The 21,772-nt window shown below is 38.9% G+C and overlaps 1 protein-coding gene across 1 annotated transcript in view; it reads left to right on the plus strand.

Annotated features, from left to right (window-relative positions):
• Positions 1-5,852: 5,852 nt before the first annotated feature.
• TRPC7 (transient receptor potential cation channel, subfamily C, member 7) overlaps positions 5,853-21,772 on the plus strand; it is a 151,245-nt gene continuing 135,325 nt past the window's right edge. Inside the window, exons 1-2 of the mRNA XM_010844477.1 lie at positions 5,853-6,071; positions 14,513-15,290. Coding sequence (XP_010842779.1) covers positions 6,070-6,071; positions 14,513-15,290 — 780 coding nt within the window. The 5' untranslated portion in view covers positions 5,853-6,069. The remainder of the gene's footprint in view (positions 6,072-14,512; positions 15,291-21,772) is intronic.

Raw genomic sequence — 21,772 nt, forward strand, 5'->3', positions numbered from 1 at the left:
GATCAGATGAACTTAATAGATATATGTAGAACATTCATCCTAAAGCAGCAGGATACACATTTTTTTCAAGCGCACATGGAAGTTTCATCATGAAATATCACATGATAAGCCACATTCTCAACACATTTAGGAAGACTGAGATTACATCAAGCATACTTTTAGGCTACAGCAGCATGAAACTAGAAATCAACTACAAGAAGAAAACTAGAAAAAACACAAATGTGGAGACTGAACAACATGTTATTGAACAATCAATGGATCAATGAAGAAATCAAAGAGGGAATCAAAAAAATACTTTGAGACAAATGAAAAATACAACTTTCCAAAATCTATAGTATGCAGGAAAAGCAGTTCTGTGAGGGAAGTTCACAGTGGTAAAAGTTTACCTTGAGAAATAAGAAAACACTCACAAAAACAATATAACTGTATGATTTTTAAAAAATTAGAAAAGAACAAGCAAAAATGAACGTTAGTACAAGGAAAGAAATAATAAAGATCAAAGCAGAAATAAATGCCATTGAGACTAAAAAACAACAGAAAAGATCAACGAAAGTAAGAGTTGATTCTTTGAAAATATACACAAAATCGACAAATCATTAGCCAGACTTACTAAGAATGAAGAGACAGACTAGGGGCTCAGGTAGCCTGGGTTCAAGCCCTGGTCAGGGAACTAGATCCCACAAGATGCAATTAAGACTCAGTTCAACCAAATTGTTTAATTAATTAATTCTTTTTAAAAATAATTAAGAGAAAGACTAAATAAATTATATCAGAAATGAAAGAGAAGAAATTACATTACAACTGACATCACAAAAATAGAAAAAAAAAAAAAAACACACCACATGAGAACATCATGAATGATTATATGCCAATGCCAACAAATTATACAACCTAGATGAAACATTTAAATTTCTAGAAATACATAATTTTCCATGAAGAAATGGAAATTCTGAATAGATGAATTACTTACAACAAAATTGAATCAGTAATAAAAAAACACAAAAAATCCCTCCAGACAGCTCCACAGGTAAATATACCAATCATTTATACCAGAGTTAATACCTCTCCTTCTCAAGTTATTCCCCCAAAAAAACTGGAGAAGGAGGAAGACCTCCAAATTCATTTCAAGAGATCAACATTATCCCAATAACAAAACCAGATGAAGACATCAAAAAAAAAAAAAAGAAAAGAAAATTATAGGCCTATATACCTGGTGAACATAAATGCAACAACTGTCAAAAATATTAGCATACCAAATTCAAAACTACATAAACATAATTATAAACTATAACTAAGTGGAATTCATTCTAGGGCTTTAAGTAAGGATGGCTTAATATCCATAAACCAATCAACATAACACAGCACATTAACAAAGGATAAAAATCACATGCTCATCTCAACAAATGCAGAAAAAGCACTTGACAAAATTCAACATTTGTGTATGATAAAAACCCAACAAAGTGGGTGTAGAGGGAAATACCTCAACATAACAAAGGCAATATATGGCAAACTCACAACTAACATCATATTCAATAGTGAAAAGCTGAAAACTTTTCCCCTAAGTTCAGGAACAAAATAAGGATGCCCAGTTTTACCACTTCTATTTAACAAAGTTTTGGAAGTCCTAGCCACAGCAGTTAGGCAAAACAAAAAAGATAAAAGTCATCCAAATTGGAAAGGAAGAATTAAAATTGTCATTTGCAGATAACACAATACTGTGTACAGAAACCTCCAAAGACTCTATGAAAACACTATAAGAACTAATAAAAAAATTCAGTAAAGTTGCAGGATACAAAATATATAGAAATTTGTTGTATTTCTATAAACTAATAATGAACTATCAGAAAGAGAAATGAAGAAAACAATCCCATTTACAGCTATATCAAAAAGAATAAAGTTCCTAGGAATAAAGTTAACCAAGGAGGAGAAAGACCTTTACTCTGAAAACTATAAGACACTGAGGAAGGAAACTGAAACTAACACAAATAAATTGAAAAACATATCATATTCATGCATTGGAAGAATCAATATCATTAAAATGCCCATACTACCCAAAGCAAGCTAACAGATAACAATGCAATCTCTATCAAAATAGCAATGGTGTTTTTCACAGAACTAGAACAAATAATCCCAAAATTTGTATGGAACTACAAAAGACTCCAAATAGCCACAGCAATTTTGAGAAAGAAGTATTACACTCCTAGACTTGAAATTATACTACAAAGTCACAGTAACCAAAAGAGTATAACATAGCACAAAAACAGATACAAAGATCAATGGAATAGAATAGAGTCCAGAAGTAAACCCATGCTCATATAGTCAATTAGTCTACAACAGAGGCAATAATACACAATGGGGAAAAGACAGTCTTTTCAATAAATGGTGTTGGAAAACTGGGCACTAATTTCCAAATTAATGAAACTACCACCTTCTTACACCATATACAAAAGTGAACTCAAAATAGACTAACAACTTAAAAATAAGACCTGAAACCATAAAACTGCTAGAATAAAACACAGGCAATAACCTCTTTGGCATCAATCTTAGTAATATTTTTTGGATATGTCTCCTCAGACAAGGGCAGCGAAACTAAAAATAAACAGATAGAAGTACATCAAACCAAAAGACTTTTACAGAGTGAAAGAAACCACCAACAAAATGAAAAGGCAACCTACTAAATGGAAAGGATGCTCAACATCACTAGTTACCAGGGAAATGCAAATAAAAATCACCTCATACCTGCTAGAATAGATACTATCAAAAAGGCAAGAAACATCAAGTTTTAGTGAGGATGTCATGCACTGTGGGTCACAATGTAAACTAGTGCAGCCATTATGGAAAGCAGTAGAGTTTCCTTAAAAAAAAACTAAAAATGAACTACCATATGGTTCAGCAAGTCCACTTCTGAGAATTTATCCAAAGGAAAAAACACTACTTTCAAAAGATATATGTACCCCTATGTTCAGGGTAGCACTATTTACAATAGTCAGGAATATGAAAGTATTCTGCCATCAATAAATGAAGATGATATATGTGTGTGTGTGTGTGTGTCTATATATATGTTGAATATTTACTCAGCCATAAAAAAGAATGAAAACTTGCCATTTGCAACAACATGAGGAGACCAACAAGTTATTAGGTGAAATAAGTCAGAAAGAAAGACAAATACCATATGATTTCCCTTATGTAGAATTCAAAACAAAACAAACAAACAAAAGAGAAACAGACTCACAGATACAAACCACTGATTGTCAGAGAGGATGGGGATAGAGGAATGGGTGAAATGGGTGAAGAGGATTGAGAGATACAAGTTCTAGCTGTAAAGTAAGTCACAGGGATATAATGTACAGCACAGGGAAAATAGTCAAGAGCAATGTATCAGGTTTGTATGGTGATGAGTGGTAACTGGACTTTCTGTGGTGACCTTTCATGTAAAAATACTGAATCACTATGTTGTACGGCTGAAACTACTATAATATTGTATGTTAATTATAACTAAAAAAATTTTTTTTAAAAAAGAATGAAAGCTGACATATGCTGAGCTCTGACTCTCTGCCAGGCAATGCTATAAGCACTTTATGTGAGATCTCTCATTTTATCTTCATTGTAACTCAGTGAGGGGCTGTTATTACTTCATTTTATAGGTGATAAAACTAAGTGACACATTGGGGAATAGAACACCTGGAACTGAAACACAAGTTTGACAAGAAGTGCTATGTAGTCCACTATGAGCCTAAGAAAAATCAAAGTTCAAGATCTTGTTCAGAAATCTATCATCTTCTGAACTTTTGCTGTGGATAGTAAGAATCTAATTATTTCTGCATTTTATATATTAGAATACTTTGATATGTATATAACTTTTTTCATATTACAAGAATTTACCAATTGAACCAAATGTTGTGTATAATATCCTCCAGAAGTGATAAAAACTCCCTAATAATGTGGATACTGAAGGCTGGATTCTTCATAAAACATCATCTTATCCTATCACTTTTGAAGAGCTGATTCTGACCTATCTTCAATTTATTTATCTATAAAATAATTAGCTCATTTCCTCCATATATATGGCTGTTGTACTGTTATTGGAACATTTCTTAAAATATGGTTTGTTCTTTTATGAGCTCATCATGAATGGAAACAACATGGTTCGTGTTAGAATTTCTCTCGGTTATTTATTAAAATCAGAATATAATAAGAACTCATCTCTATCATTATCAACTAAAAGCCACAAACTAGTAGTCTTCAAAAAATATTCTAAAATTAAGAATATTTTATTCTGTATTGCTTCACTAATCATGATGATGAGGAGCCCAATCAAAGAGATATGATCAGTGTCACAGCTAATCTAACTCTGGGGTTGTGTAAGACGCTTTTGTTGGCTTCACATATTTTTTTCCTACACTTCAGTGTAATACTAAATAGCTCTTAATTCATTAACACTTTATTCAAAATGAATTAAATGTATTTGTTCCTGATTTTAATTAAAAATAAAACTCCCTTGTCCTTCAAGACCATAAAATTTTTAAAGAGAAAGTCTTAATGTTGAGGAAATTTCTTTTTAAAATAGCATTTCATTCCATAAACCACAATCATTAACAAGGAAGAGTTTGTGGAGAGGCTTATAGGAATCAAATTAGTTTCTTGTCAAGCTTTTTAGAGTTTTAACTAAATCATTACTTTAACTTCTCTGGAACAAGGAGGGAGGAAGAACATTCAAACTTACTATGCATCTCTTAAATGCACACATTTGGAAAAAAGCATTGTTACCCATTTTCACCCACCATTTACATATGAGAAGACTGAGATTCCGTGAGGTTAAGTATTATGCTGAAGGTCACACAGTTAATAAGTGAAACAAAATTTCAGGGTTTTTTCCCACATACCATGTTAAATGCAGAGAAAATGCTAGTAGCACATTAATGAACCAATGCAACTGATTTGCATATAAACCTAGAATGACATTGTGCAAAATATATTAAAGCCAACTCTTTAATCCTAAGTATTTAGACTGTTAGTTGTCAACCATGAGTTGGTTTCAAAGTACTCTGATTTATTGTTCAGTGACCCAGGTAGATCCTGGGACTAATCCTGGTATTTCTCTTACACAGGTAATATTTCAGTTAAGGAGGTTTCTCTCCAATGAGGCCATCAAAATACCTTAGTGTTTAAGAATCATAGATCATTTGTTAACACAGCAACTGGTGGCAGTGGGGACTGTAGGGAAATGGGTTTTACATTAGGAATTTCCCTTCAAAAAGTGGAACACTACAAATGAAAGCTAACCCTTTTTAAACATTTTTACTAGCATCAGACTTGATCTACGTCACTGCTCTCTTTCTGATGCTAGACAATGGTAAAAGATCATGAAACAAAAGGTTAAAGTTACAAAATGCATTGCTCACAGAAGACAAAGTGGAGTGTGACCTTAAAGCTTATTAAAGTAAACTGATTCTGTTATTCTTAAGGTTCCTCTAGTTTTAGTTTTCTTTTCAACTCCTTCCCCCTGTAAACACACATAGACACAACAGGTAGAAAACCAGTTCATCCCTCATTTTTCATTTAACAGATGAATATTCTGCTTCAGGAGCCAGAATCCGCTACCTTATATAATTGAGAGGGGTGTGTGTGTGTGTTATGCACCGCTCTGGAGCTTGAGTGGGGGCACGCAGAAATTCTCAGGAGCTGTGGTAGGAAGGCAGAGTTGCTATCTCCGTTTCAAAGCTACTGGGAGAGGGGGTGGGGACTGTAACAACCCATCACCACACCGCATGCCTGTCTCACACACGGATCCTTCTCCGTCATGTTCCGTGGGAAATTTCCCCCGGACTAGGAAAAGAACAGTAAAGCGGGTCTGCCACCACGGAAGGCGAGTTTTCACTATTGCAACACAAAGGACAGTGGAGTGCGCTTTCACATTCTCACAACTTCACTCACTCGACCAGCTTCATACTTCAGCACCACGGAGAGTGGCATCTGTTCGGCTACCACCCATGGGGAGCCAGATTCCCGCGACTCAACACCGGATTCCGGTCATCTAGAGAAGGGACAAGCCTGCGTATTTCACCCTCAATGTAAGCAGCTATGATGATTCTTTCATAATGATTTTTCCAGTAGAGGTTGTTTTCTCGCTGAAATATGGTATTAAACTTTTATTTATTAGCCCTCTCCCTCTTATGCATTGCTTGTGGTTTTAGATGTAAATCTGGATTTACAGTCTTTATTATTTGCTAGGTTAGTAGAGATTTTTTTTTTCTTTTACTTTTCATTGAAAGTCTAAGTTTACAAAGCCTTTTAGAAATAAGCAACGCATCCTGGTATCCCAGTCCTTTTATGCTAGAGTGCAGTTTTATTCCCAGAAGAGAGTATGTGTGTTGTCTCATCGCCTCCTACTTCACTACTGACAGTTTTTTAATTTTATATTTTTTGGTGGTTGTGGTTATCTTAATATAAATACAGGGGTATGAGGAGAAAGATGATACATTCTAATAAGCTGCCACTATTAAAGAACTACAGGTGGGAAGGAGATTAGTATTTTTCTTTCCCTTTTTTTGTTGAAAATGTGAGCTTTAGACATCCATCTAAATATAACGAATATGCTTTTAATAAAAGAGATGTAATCTGGCAGAGCTTTGACACAAGCTTTGAAACTCTGGAACACAGCATCTCCCTCTTTAAGTCTGAAGTCGCATAGTAAATTCACTTAAGTATGATTGAGTAGACATAACCAGGATGCTACTGCCATTAATTGTGATTTAAAGGCTTAATGGATTTAGGGTAGATTTGAAAGAGGCAATAATGATTGACCCTTCTGAAGGCACTCAGCGAATTTTTGCCTCAGAATGCCACCTGCTGGTGGGTCCTATTTCTGAAGCACACATCAGATTTATGAATGAATTCACATTAAATCCAGAATATTCATTATGGATATGATTCAAACTCTCTATGATCTTTTAAACAATGACATTGATTCACTTATTTAACAATTTACCAAGGTTCTATGTCATGATTAGAAGTTTAAAAAAATGTATTTCTAAATACTGTTGCTCCTAAGCTTAGGGGCATATAAACTAGCTAACTCCTTTAGGCAGTAATTAACCCAGAAAAAATTCAAAACTATGTGAAGCCTCACTGAGACTAATTGCACATGTGTGTGGTATCCTGGATGAGAGGATTTCTTGCTTAGGAAAAGCAATCAGCACCGCCCACCCCAAGATGAATATTCAGCATGGTACTTTTCTCAGCATTGCATTTCATGATTTAAGGGCTTCTTCTTACTTTTGTGGTACTAGATGTTTTATTTTAGACTCTTTCATCACAGAGGTCAATAAACAATCAAAAGGTTATACACATATCTATTTTATTCCAAGACAAATCTTTGGAAGAAAAAAAGTACATAACTATTAGAACTTATTGGTGCTATACACAATAAGATATCTGTTTCACAACTCCCTAATTCTTAATAGACCAATAAGGAAATAAAAAGAAAAATCAAAGAAGCATACACAAAGCACTAGTTACACTTGCACGGCTAATATATAAGGTAGTTTGAAAATATTAAGAATAACTGCTTTTCTAAATGATGTTATTTGGTGAAAATTGCTGACAAAATCATTTACTAACATTCAAGAACACTGGATAATGTTTTCACTCCAAGATGCAATGGGAGAAAAAAAAAAATCCCACATTAGCTTAAGTGTTTAGAAAGTATATCTCAATATCTCAATATGATGTATTGTAATGATAGTTCAGCTGGTAAAGAATCTGCCTGCAATGCGGGACACCTGGGTTCGATCCCTGGGTTGAGAAGATCCCCTGGAGGAGGGAAAGGTTACCCACTCCAGTATTCTGGCCTGGAGAATTCTATAGACTGTATAGTCCATGAGGTCACAAAGAGTTGGACACGACTGAACGACTTTCACTTTGTACTTTGTATACTACTGAATAGCATAAGGATACTTTGCTTTTTTCCTATAGGACATGATTGGCAAGGTATATTAATTCATTCTTCTGGGAATAAAAAAGATATTCACTATTTATTCATTCATGAATATACATTCATGGAATAAATAGTGAATATCTTTTTTACTCAAAATATATGTGTTGCACAGATTATTTTCACTAGCTTAGGTAGGAATTTGCATGCTTTGGATCCACAATTATTATAATTTTGTATTTAATTTAATATTGTATTAAACTAAAATAGTTAATATTATGCAATTATTACTAAGCACTGTAATTTATATGTACTACCTTACTTCAACTTTAATAAAATAAAGGAGATGATACTTAGAAATAAACTGCGTGCCTTTGGAAATAAATGTTTTATTTTGAAGATGTGGGAATGCCTCAGTTACCCACAAGACTTAATACACACTCTGATATTAGCAGTCTCACCTTTCAACTTCTGGTCATTATTTATAGTGAAGCTAACTGGAAACTAGTTTTCCTTTGGAACTCATACTTTATTTTAAAAGTTGTCAGTTACAAATGGGAAATAGTAGTTAAAGGATTATGTAGCTCCTGTATTTATAAGGAAGAGGATACTAGTAAACATTAACTGCTGCTGCTGCTAAGTTCCTTCAGTCGTGTCTGACTCTGTGCGACCCCATAGAGGGCAGCCTACCAGGCTCCCTGGTCCCTGGGATTCTCCAGGCAAGAACACTGGAGTGAATTGGAAAAAAAAGGAAAGAAAAGAACACTGGAGTGGGTTGCCATTTCCTTCTCCAATGCATGAAAGTGAAAAGTGAAGTTGCTCAGTCGTGTCCGACTCTTAGCGACCCCGTGGACTGCAGCCCACCAGGCTCCTCTGTCCATGGGATTTTCCAGGCAAGAGTACTGGAGTGGGGTGCCATTGCCTTCTCCGAGTAAACATTAACACCTCTGTTTTATTGGCCTTCCTTAATAAACAATCCAAATTCAAGTATTTAAGAATTAAGATATTTGACCATGCATCATATACCAAGCATGAGGGGCACTGGGTGCCAGGTACATATACCATATAAACAAGTAATTCCCCTGCCCTCATGGATCCTGCACTCTAGTGGGAAATTCTACAGTCTAAGGAAACAGGAAAAAAAAAAGCAGGAATAAGACAGATGGCAGTGACATACCAGCTAAAAGCACATGCTTTGAAATCAGACAGATTAGACTCTTAACAATAGCCTACACTCACAAATTATGTAGCCTCACCTCACAAGTTGTGTAGGCAAAAGTGGTTATTTTATCTGAGCTTCACTTTATCATCTGTTAAATGGGAATGACAATAGCAAGTATATCATATAGTTTATGAGGGTTTAAAGTGAAAATGCCTGTAAAGTTCTCAGCATGGTGCCTGCAATGTGGTTAATGTGTAATAGGTGTTAATCATTACAATTAGTCATTAAGGAAAATAGCCAACCTTATCATATGATTGGTGCGAATTTAAAACAGTTCATATAAAGCAGTTAGCACAGTGTCTGGCACACAGCAAATGTATAATATATGTTAAGTCAAGCTATTTTATAGTCACTTAGAAAAATAGTTAAGCTTTACATATCAGTGTAAAGTGTAAGCCAATATATAATCATTTACTTAAGCGTACTGATATATAAAGTGCTCATCATTATTTTGATGGAAATTTGTATAAGGCTTTATAGTATCCAGGGCATCTGAATCACATTTTTTATCATGACTTTCATCTTAAGGCCCATAGAAGGTAGATTTTAATACTTCTTTTCTGTTGGTAAGAGAACTGAGGTTTATGAGAAAACTTGAAATCACTTGAGTATTTCATCACTGTTGCTTTGAACTAAAACTCACAACATGTACACTTGAGAGGATGCACAGATCAGAGCCAGGTTTTCCTGGATGAATGACCTGACTCCAGGATATTGTCTGGTGCTACATTTAGTTGTGGAATGTTACTGACTGAATTGTTTTCAGGCTTGGGTAATTTCTATAAAGACCTATGATGCATGTAGCAATTTTACAAAAATCTCTAAAAAGACATTTTGATTAAGCATGGCCTTTGCTTCATCAGTAGTTAACCACAGTCCTTGTCTTCAAAAGGCTCTGTGGTCCTGCTCTTTTGCAGAGGGACTTAGGGTGTGGAATTTATACTTTTTAAGGATCACTGACATCTGGCTTCCTTCAGATTGGCTGAGGCATCTGTAAGAGCAGCTTGATAAAAATAGCAACCAAGGGATCAAGAGGGAGTTTAATAATCAGTCCTCCTCTCATATATGGTTTTGTTTCCACTGAAATCCTCCTTCTCAATGACATCAAATGTCAATGTATGCATTTATGGAAAATGAAAAAGATACACAGTATCTTAATTGAGGTGTTTGATGAATTTGATCACTTGTTATCTCAATAATATATGCAAATAAAAATGCATTTGCATTCAAAGTTCATTTTTAAGAAAAATATTAAAGAAAGGGCAATCAAATGCTAACTGCATTTTAAAGAGAATCATTTTGCTCAGTTGACAAGATTCTGAGTCCAGCAGAGCAACACATCTGATTCATGAGTGTGAGCTTTGGCCACCAGCTATTATGGATCAAATGACTTTATCTTTCTGACATATCATCTTTTGTGGATTCTTTCCAACCCATGTGAAAAATATGGCTAGAGCCTGATTATCTATAAGGTCAAGATTAAATGGCAAGGATCCAATGGCTAAATATTTTCATAGGTATATAAATGCTTAAATGGGGGGAAATGAGGTTGGTAAAAGGGCTTCCCTGATGGCTCAGTGGGTAAAGAATCTGCCTATATAGGAGCCACAGGAGATACAGGTTCAGTCCCTAGGTCAGGAAGATCCTCTGGAGAAGAAAATAGCAACCTACTCCAGTATTCTTGCCTGAAAAATCCCATGGACAGAGGATGCTAGTGGGCTACAATCCAAAGGGTCACAAATAGTCAGACATGACTGAACACGCAGGCACACACACACAAAAAAAGGTTACAAACTTTCAGTTACAAGATGAAAAAGGTCTGCATATCTAATGTAAAAAACATGGTAACTATAGTTGATAACACTGTAAAATATAATCGAAATTTGCTGAGAATAGAATGTAAATGTTCTAACCAAAACATACATACCAAATCACCTCAATGTATACAATTTTATCAATTATACCTTAATAAAGCTGGAAAAAATAAAACAAATGTCTTAAAAGCATCATTAGACTATAAGTTGGAGCTAATAAGGACTCCCAATGAGGTTAAAAGTCCTCATCAATATGAGAATCAATTCACAGAGCTCTAGGGTCTGCTATGAAAACCTTATGTTGAGAGCTATTTCATGGAGTAGCCTGTCCCACTATATGCCTGTCTGCAAACATGATTTGAAGGGCCATAACGTTTCATCAATGTCAGATTCTGTAAGAAGAGGAGCAGAACTGACAATTCTTTGAGCATCCAAATGTATCTCAAAGCTGAGGGATTTAAGGATGGGAAAGACAGGCTTGTTTATTTCTTACTACATCTGAGTGTCTGCTTTCAAGGTCATTCAGAAAAATACATGCCAAATGAAGAGGACATTTTAACTTCTGATAAATTCTAGCCACACTTGTATTTTTTTCTTTGATAAAACATGATTATTATAGAAACATCAGGGTTTATATAATGCACTACTCTTGTGCAGAAATTATTTGCCCTAAGGTTTAGTCTTTTTGCTTCATCTACCTCGGGTTCTTCAACTAAAAATGAAAATATTAATACCTTGCTTTTTATGTTTGTTTGTTTAACGAGGGGGTTTAACAAATGATGCTTTAACATTCTTTAGGTTTGTAGGCATCCACATGGACTCTGAATTCAGATTGGGTACTTCTGTGTTCCTTGTGAGATGTTTCTCTGCTCTGACCTGGTTCAGTATCATTATATTTCCTTTGAATTACTCTCTCCGTGGCTTATTACTGTGTAACAGTTGTGTATTCTTGGTATCATGACCTTGGTGCCTGACCTATTCTCCCACCTGAGCAGACTTCTAACATAAGAGTGATGGGGAATCAAGCTCTAGCTCTGGTTCCAAGACAGTTACTGTTGCATCTCTGACACACTGCTCAGGTGCTCTTGGCTGCATTCTCAGGCTGAGTTGTGATGGCACGTCCAGAGAGGTCCTCCTGAGAGGGGAGAAGCCTCATCAGAGGACAGGCTGAGAAATCCCACAAGAAAGAGGGTTAGTCTTTTGTGGGCTTAACTCCCACCTGAGTGTGTGTCCCCAGACAACAGACCTTGAAACTGAGTTCATATCATCTGAAATAAGGCCCTTTGGGGACACAACTGAGGTGACTGCTTAGCTTTCAACTCAGTTATTGCCTCTCCTTCTGAAAACTTATAACAATAAATGTCTGTGCCCAATTTGTGAGTCCTTCTCTCTCATCTGAAGTTCTCTTTTGGACTCCCAATATATGGTTAGCATTGTTATCAACAAGCACCCTTTCTCCCTGGGATGATAGCATTGTTGAGAGAAATGAGCTAAGAAGGAGCTCATAAAGTTGAATTTTGAGAACATTTTCCCCAAAAATCTTTTATCAACGTGCACTTTAGAAGAGTGGATGGCAGTTCAGAAAGTTCTTCCTAAAGAAGCAAGGAGCACTCCATCAGGATTTATCATCCACAGTTGCCTTTTGAGGGAGCTGCCCATCATTATTGCTTTCTCTTTTTTGCAGATAAAGAAGCTGTTCCACTGAATAGTTTAGCAGCTTCTCCCAAGAAGTGTGACTCAGGCCTAAGCATGATCAGAGTATAGTCTGACCTCAAGTCTCTGCTTACCACCAGATTTGGGGCCTCCAAAAGAGCTAAAACTATAGCATGTCAAAAGGTAAAATTAGCAGAAAACTAAATAGAGCCCAAATTTTTAAAAATCACAAGACTGAATGGCACTACATTTTTTTAAAACCTCAAAACACTAAGTATAATTTAAAAACCATCCTCTGTGATTATTTTTATCTTTTACAGATGACATAAATGAAACACTGAGTACTCTTAATGCATCGAGACATGACCAATAACAAAAAGACAATTGGGAACATGGGAAATAGTTCAAAACCAACCCCCAAGTATGTACTCTTTAGAACAGAAAGTTTCTTATTGAAATGCACACCATGCTAATATTATTCTAATAATACAAGTGGGAGAAAACGAAAAAATATGGGTAGGGCCAACTGGAGAATAGTTTGAGAGGTTCAAGTTAGGGAACACCTGGTCCAGACTCTCTATTTTACAGTTAAAGCATCTTGAACTGGGGACCTGCTTGAGCAGCCAAGGTGAACTAGAGATGGGATATCCGGCTATTATTTTCTCCAGTCTGCCATTTTAAAACCCCAACAAACTAAAGAGTAGGTAACTTGTCCAGAATCACAAGGCTGGCAACAGGTGGAGCCAGGATGCCTAGTCTTGATCTTCTACCTTGAAAGCCTATCTCTCAGCCTCACTTGTCTCAAGATCATCGTCCAAGATAAGGATAATAATAGTATCTACATCATAGGGTTGATACAAAAATTCCACAGGCAGTATATGTGAAGTATATAAACCTCTCAGTACAGTTCCTGGCATATCAGAAGGGCTTAATAAGTGTTGACTTCTACTAAGGGTATTGTATTAACGTCTATACTGTGCCACAATGGGGAAGAACAACACGCTAGAAATAAACCCAGCATATAAACTAAGCTGCTTCTCCATCCATACAAAAATCCAGAAACTACATCTGAATTTCCTCAGGCAGGCTGCATCAGTGGCCATCAGTAAGCTGCAACGAGTCTAGGCCCACTCCATGCGACACCGTGACCTTTGGTAGGTGTTCAGGCTTCATGGGGATGAGAAGAAAGCACATCCCAATACGGTAGAGGACTGAAACAGAGGTGTGGCCATGCCTGTGTGTTGCTGCAGTTTTGTCATAGTGCAGGAGCTCAACTGGGGTAACACACCTGAAGCAAAGGCCTTAGTATCCATGGTGGCCATTTCTATGGCAGAAGCCCTGAAGAAGCGGGCACACCAACAGGTGGCAGGGGACCAACATGGACTGAGTACTTGCTACAAGCACGCTACCTCACTTAATCCTCCTACCGACTTCATGGCACACAAAAAGTTATCCATGCTATATTGGTAAAAGCACAGAAAAGCACAGCGCTAAAGCACAGAGAAGTTAAGTGACATTCTCAACTTTGCACAAAGGAAATAAAACAGTTGTTAGCCTGTTTCAGCCACATCATGACCCCACCCTCTCCACCTCCACCCTTAGCTTGCCCTGAACCCACATTTCAGCTCTTTAGACACTTCTCCACTGAAGGAGAACAGACTTCTGGGTAACTAAGCCAATACTCTTCCATTAGTATAAGAACAGTTCAAGTTGTTCAGTTTGTCTTAATCTCAGTGCTAGGACAATACTTTCTAATAAGATTTCATAACTTCTCAAAATATTCCAATTATGACTTTCTTTTTCATCTCAAGGATGTCTGTTTGCTCTGCTCCCTGGGGAACCGTCGGATCCTAGGAGAGTAACTAGCATCTCTGCCTTGTCACCCCACAGGTTTGGGAGCAGCACCTTCAAAAACATGCAGCGCCGGCACACGACACTGAGGGAAAAGGGCCGCCGCCAGGCCATCAGGGGTCCTGCCTACATGTTTAACGAGAAGGGCACGAGCCTGACGCCGGAGGAGGAGCGCTTCCTGGACTCGGCCGAGTATGGCAACATCCCGGTGGTCAGGAAAATGCTGGAGGAGTCCAAGACCCTCAACTTCAACTGCGTGGACTACATGGGGCAGAATGCGCTGCAGCTGGCCGTGGGCAACGAGCACCTGGAGGTCACAGAGCTGCTGCTCAAGAAGGAGAACCTGGCGCGGGTGGGGGACGCGCTGCTGCTGGCCATCAGCAAGGGCTACGTGCGCATCGTGGAGGCCATCCTCAGCCACCCGGCCTTCGCGCAGGGCCAGCGCCTGGCGCTCAGCCCGCTGGAGCAGGAGCTGCGCGACGACGACTTCTATGCTTACGACGAGGACGGCACGCGCTTTTCACACGACATCACACCCATCATCCTGGCGGCCCACTGCCAGGAGTACGAGATCGTGCACATCCTCCTGCTCAAGGGCGCCCGCATTGAGCGGCCCCACGACTACTTCTGCAAGTGCAATGAGTGCACCGAGAAGCAGCGGAAGGACTCCTTCAGCCACTCGCGCTCTCGCATGAACGCCTACAAGGGACTAGCGAGTGCTGCGTACTTGTCCCTGTCCAGCGAAGACCCAGTCCTCACCGCTCTGGAGCTCAGCAACGAGCTAGCCAGACTAGCCAACATTGAGACTGAATTCAAGGTAACTCTCCCACTTCCCACCCTGCCGGCAGATGGCCCAGTGGGCTCTTCTGGGTGTGTCCAGGAGCCACGTGGGCTGTCTGCCGATCTAACTGTCTAACTCGGGGTCTCTCCCGTTCAGGCTCCTGGGGAGGAAGGGAACTTCCTCAACCTGTGGCAGATATAGGCCTGATGGAAAAGCAGCCCCATTAGGTGACATATTGACAAACACAAATCCAAACAGTTAAGAGACATGCAGGGCACAGGGAAGGTTACACTATGGTTCTGGTGTAAATGCCCCAGCTCTGTCCCAGGCAGCTCAGAAAGGGAATGTCTACAATACTTTTCGTTGTTTCCTAGTCCAGGTCTTGGACTTTTTGATTGTCTCGCCAAGTTTACATTTGTCAATTTTCGTTTGTCTTGTTCACATCTCTAACCCATCCTGGACTGCGTTGATCCTAGAGTCAATAGCAATAGCTTGCTGAATTGAAAAAGGCTTACAGTTATGTCAAAGGGCTGAGGAGGCAGTACACCAAAATAAAAATGAAACTCTCTCTGTAGAGTTGGACTTGTCATCTCAGTAGGTGGGCCCTTGTCAAGCCCCTGAGAACACTTAGAACTACCAGGTCAGCCCAAGGGATGGAGACCCATCTCCAAAGTTCATTATTCAATAGTGGTCCTGCACTTTTACTGTCAATGGACACTCCTCCCAAAAGAGAAAACTCGACCTAATTCTTTTAACAGTTTACTAGTAAATTAAGAGTGAATGTTTAGTGGACACGTACTATGTGCCAAGCACTAACTTCCTTACCTATATGATGTTTAACCCCCTCAATGACCATTGGTATGGGTACCATTATTGTGCCCATTTTATATGAGGGCACAGAGGTAGAGCCATAACATAAAGCAGATAAATGGTAAAACCATTGTTCTAATCTAGGTACTCAGACCCCAGAGCCAGCTCTTAGCCATTCCAGGAAGTTATGAGTCAAAGCCCTTTTTCATACACTGTTTCTCAGAGTTTCACTTGTTTCTATCTGAAAGATACCTTCCAATGCAGAGGTGTGACTGAAAGAGAAGAAACTACACCTGGGCTCATAATTTCTCATCCTGTCATTCAATCAGAGCCTGTGATGCCATGAAGCAAGCAAAAAAGTGTCACGTGTGGGGCGGACAATGAAGCTGGCACAAGATGTCACTGGCAGGAAAAAAGTTCATTGTCCAAACAGGATGTCAGTGCAAGAGTTGCCCCTGCCTGGGACACAATTAGTGCCCAAGAGTGGGCACCAACTCACAGCAAAGGAGGCCCCACGGACCATGTTATTCAGAGAGATCTCAAAAGAAACAGAACTGAGCTGGGCTTTAATGAGCAGGAAGAACTGAATCAGTGGTAAGAGAGATACAGGCATTCAGAGGAGGAAAGCGGAGGCAAGGGCCAGAATGGCCCATAGCAGGCAGGGGACTGATGAGAAGCTCCATGTGACTACAATAAAGACTTCCTCTAGGGGCACACAGGAGGAAGGCTGAAGAGATGAGTGGGCATATCTCAGAGGGCTCTGTGTATCAAGCTGAGCAGTTTGGATATTATCCTCCTAGAAATGGTGAGCCGCTGAAAGTCTGTGATTAGGAGACTGAAATTAAAGCTAGGGTTTTGGAAATTTACTTGACTGGTGGGTAACATGAGTTAGAGGATTTGGGGTATGAGACACTGAGACTGAAGAGAAGGACAATTTAGTTGTGCATGCATGAGGCCAGTGAAGCCTCTCTGTAGGAACAGGATCACTCACAGTCAGGCACAGAGCACCAGGCTTACAGGAAGCTGCAGGGCTCTGCAAATTATGAATAGATGAAAAATCCTGTAATTAAACTAATTTAACTCCATCTGTCCCCTTATCTTGGATCCATCTACTGAACTGGAGCCACTTCCATAAATCCTGTAACATACATAGCCTCATCTAGAGAGACTTGGCATATGTAGATGTGGAAATTAACCAAAGAAACTCCCAAGGAATGCAGTTATTGCCTCTCAAATCCTTGTTCCTATACAATAAACCATCTACCAGCAATAAGGTCAGTGATGTCCCAAGGAAGCTTAGTGGAATTTTGCTTGTTCCCTAGGCTTCAGACTAAATTCACACAAGCATTTAAAAGAAATGCTTAATCTAAGTTAAGACACTTAACTTAGATTTTTCTGCCCAAGAAAAAAACAATTTAATTTTTTGGATCAGATTATATGAATAATGCCACAATTCTCTGCTTATCTGGAATGTGGGAGCGTGCCAGCTTTACTAAATAAAATGATGCTAGACTAACACTTGGAAGTACATCTGAACCATTTGTTTTCTTTACTAAAACCCAAAGTCTAGCATATTTTAGAATATTCAGTATCTAAAACTGGAAGTTTGTTGAAACCATCCACTATGATATTTTGATTTAACAAGTAAATTGTGAAAATCATGTACAATTAAGAACATGACTAACATGATGACAAATCTTTTCTACAATGCAATGAATAAGAGCATGATAAATACATTTCATGGCTATTAACATCCCCCAAGTTACCTTTGTTTGAAATAATGTCTTTCAGATTGTCAACAAATGGTGCCTTACAAATTAACATAAGCATTCCTTTAGAACTTTATTACTTATTCAGCTATCCTTGTATGTGCATTCCTGACATCATGAATCCTCTCAGAGAAGAGAGCAGCTTATTAGTAAGAGGGAGGTCAAGTCACAAAAAAAGAAAAAAGAATGTGTTCTCAAATGCACTCTTCAAGAGTCTCTTCCACTTTAGTGGGACCATGTGTCATGGAGATGACCCAAAGCCATCAATGGTGTGAAAAAGCTCTCAGGTTCTCACTGGAGATGACCTAAGCCATCCTCCAGATCCTCTAAAACACTCATTCTGGGAGTGACTCTTCCTGACTAGAAAATAGCATGCATGAAAACCTGGATCTGGTTGCCCAAGCTATTGTTTCTAGCATCTTTTTAATTTATCACCAGAAGAAAGTTTAGTCATTAGCAAGAAGTATAGCCAATGTCAAGGTCTCCAGTAAATTCTGGCTGGAGTCAGATGTCTTCCTGCAAGCCATTATTTTTAGTGTAGGAATTATACACAGATTTTCTTATGTCTTTCTAATCTTCTTGGGTCTAGAAAGATATCAAAACTTGACATGGCCAGTAAGGCCTTCCTAATGCCATGAATGGTGCCTAGTAATCTAGTAAAGCACTCCATAAATATTTGAATAAAGGAAACCCTAGAAAGATAATCATTTCACTGATGAAGCATGTGATTACTTTTATCAATGATTTAAACTCTTCTAACACCTATAGATTTCACAGAGGTATCTGATGGACCTGGAGAAATGGGGACACTCTAAAGGCTACAAGGTGGCTGAAAGGATAAAACTTAACACATTAAATGTGTGAAGACCAATCCTGGGCTGCGCCATCTGGCGTCGGTGACCACTAAACTCCTGGAGGGCAGAGAGTGTTTTCCTGGTCTTACCACACAGTACAGAACATGTGGCATCTGGGAGGCACAGCCCACAAATGACATTTGGTTCACTGATTTATCTACACGGTAGGAGAGAAAAGAAGGGGAAATCTATCGGATGGGCTTTTCAGAGGTGTTTCATCTTGATGGAATGGCCTCTGTGTAAAGGTACCTGGATTAGCATGGAGTAATAAGAGATTTGCCTATCTCAGCTGAGTTACAGCTTCTGTCACCAAGAACACAATAAGGTCTTTACACTGCTCTTGACTTAGCCTTGTTGGTTTTCTCCTGCTTGGATTCTCATCCTGATAAAAATGCTCAGGGTCTCCTATATTATGCTGGTGTCTTTTCGGTCAAATTCCTGGGCATTCTGTCTATATGAGTTGTTTCTACATAGAGATGTTGTTTCAAAAGGATTACAGATGTTCCCCTTTCTTCCAACTTAAGAGTCATGCCGACAGCAACATCTAGTGGGGATAGGAAGGGGATGAGGAAGCAAAGTGCTACAAGCAAAGTGCTATAAAGTGCTACAAATTTTATAGACCAACGTCCTAGGCAATACTATAGAAGGATGTTTAGGGCTTTGGAAGGAAAGAGAAAGCAGAATGGGGACTAGAGATATTCTTCTTGTTTTCTCACCTTTTGCTTAAATTGGAAAAGTATTCAATGTTCACAAGTCAAGAAACTGTGGAAGCTCAACAAACACTTTACCCTAGGTATTTAAGATTTGATCATCCTGAGTAAAAACAAGCTCCAACTTAGAAGGCTTTTCAAGGCTGTAAACTGTGCTTCAGTGACAAGCAGTTTATTCTCAGACACCGCAGAGGAGAAGAGTAGGGGGACAAGAAAGCTAAAGCTGTAACTTCATCTTGCTTAAAGTGTTGATGATTTTTCTGTTTGTCGATGGGTTGTTAACGACATGTATTATGAGAAATAGATAATGAATTATGTATCAATGTTTGTGTTGCCATTTTAAGACCCATAAAAAAAAAAACTCAGGCCTAAAATACCACAAATTAAAAATGCAAATAATGATAAATCGGACCAATTTGCCACCTGCTACGATCTCTAGTGAGATCCCATTGTGAAAGGTAAAGATGTTGAGATGACAGTTTGCAATCTGCTTGCAAACTTATCGAAATGGAAGAGGGAAGAGGAGGGGAAGGAGTGACTTGATATTGTGGAACACCTTTGGAGTCTGGAGTCCGGAGCCAGGGAGCTGGAGTAAAGGCCTACTCTGGGTCTGGGGCAGTACCGAAAGGTCACCAAACCCACTGCCCCCAGCCTCCGGTAGAATCTGTTTCTCATGTGCTTTGAATGTTTCTAATATTTTTAAATTTTATAGACCAACATCCTAGGAAAATACATTTCCCTGAAGCCTGAAACCTTGGCTGGTAGTATAAACAAATGCCTGCTTAACAGGCAGGAAATGACTTGAAAATTGTTTCCTTTTCCTTTGGGAAAATATTTTTAAGCTGTGAAAGCTGCAGGTCTTAAAAGTGAGTGGTTGTCATTGTTGAAGAGAATTGGGTAGAAACCCCTCAAAGCGGTCGCTTATATCATCCAAAGACCCTCAGGGATGTGACTGTGCCAGCCCAGCCCTCTGCTTGAGCATCTGAGATGCAGAATGTAAGCAGAGAAGAGACAGATCACAGATGTCAGGTGAGGAACTGTAATGGAAGCCCCTCACTACACATACGCAGGTAAAAGGCGGTCAGATCACATGTTGTTGGTCTCCATACCTGAGAGAAAGATCCAGGGATTGACTGATTTCAGGAGGAGAGACAGAGATGATTCTGCCCATGTCAGCTTTGTCTTTGTCTATTTTTCTATCTAAGTGTCTGGAGGAGCACTTTCACCCGAGCATTCATTAATGAGTCATCACAGGAAAATGAACTAATTAATGTGTCCGTTAATGACAACTTTTCATTGGTCACAACTTTCTGCTTCTGCTCGTTATGCCAAGAGTATTAGCCTCTAAAATACAGGGAGACAGAGTCAGCAGGGTGACTGGTATTCAGATGGGATACAGGAGGCCACTCTGCTAGATGAAGACAGGACAAGGATAGGGGACAGGCTTTGGGTGAGCACCCAGAACAGCCATGCTTCATTTTCTCAAAGCTATGGAAGAACATAGAGCATGGCTCTGGGATCTGAAATGACCTGGGTTCCGGGTCAGAGTCATCTCCTAGCAATCATACAATCTTGGGCGTTTATTAGAAGTTAGTATTCTTATTTGAAAATGAGGCTGGGGGGAGGGAACAGGTGTTAGAGAAGAATTGCAACATGTCTTCCCTACCCCAACACTTGCCCTCACCCTAATCTCTGTAAATGACATCTCGACTCATCCCATTATTAAGAGCTTTCAATGCCTCATCCCACTCAGCTTCCAGGAGTTCCTGGCATGTATCAGGTACTCAGTAAATATTAGTTCAGTAAACAACTAAATAGAGTCAGTGAGTGAACTAATGACTAATGACCTCCAAGGGAGTTGGTGAAGACTAAATGAAATGAAGAATATAAAATTCTTTGCAGAGGACCTGACCCATAGTAAGTACATAATTTTCCCCATACATGGCAGTGGGCAATCCCGCTTTGTTCTTCAAAGCCCACTGGATTTTTAGCACTGCAACTTTTCTTCCCAATAAACACAACTTAAGCTTCAACACCTCCTCTATTCAGAGGGTCTTCCTGATTTCTGCTAAGCCTCCCTCCCCAAGCCCAGAGTACAAGCTGTCTGTGTGAGCTTTATGATTAAAAAAAGGGCAAAAGAGTATCTTCCAATTGGAAAAATGCAGACCACTGAAATTGAAGACGCCCGGCATGCTGCTACAGTACTGCTGTGAAAAGAAGCAATGCGAGCAGAAAAGACAGAGGCTGCAAAGGAGGGGAAGGGAGGAAATGGGCAGGCAGAGCTCCTGCCAAGTACAGACAGAGATTGTTTTTTGAAAAATATCTCTGTGGAAGATTCATCACGACACACACACGAAAAAAAAAAAAAAAAAAAA

This window comes from Bison bison, unplaced genomic scaffold (assembly GCF_000754665.1).
Source record: "Bison bison bison isolate TAMUID 2011002044 unplaced genomic scaffold, Bison_UMD1.0 scf7180017864203, whole genome shotgun sequence".
Taxonomy (NCBI): domain Eukaryota; kingdom Metazoa; phylum Chordata; class Mammalia; order Artiodactyla; family Bovidae; genus Bison; species Bison bison.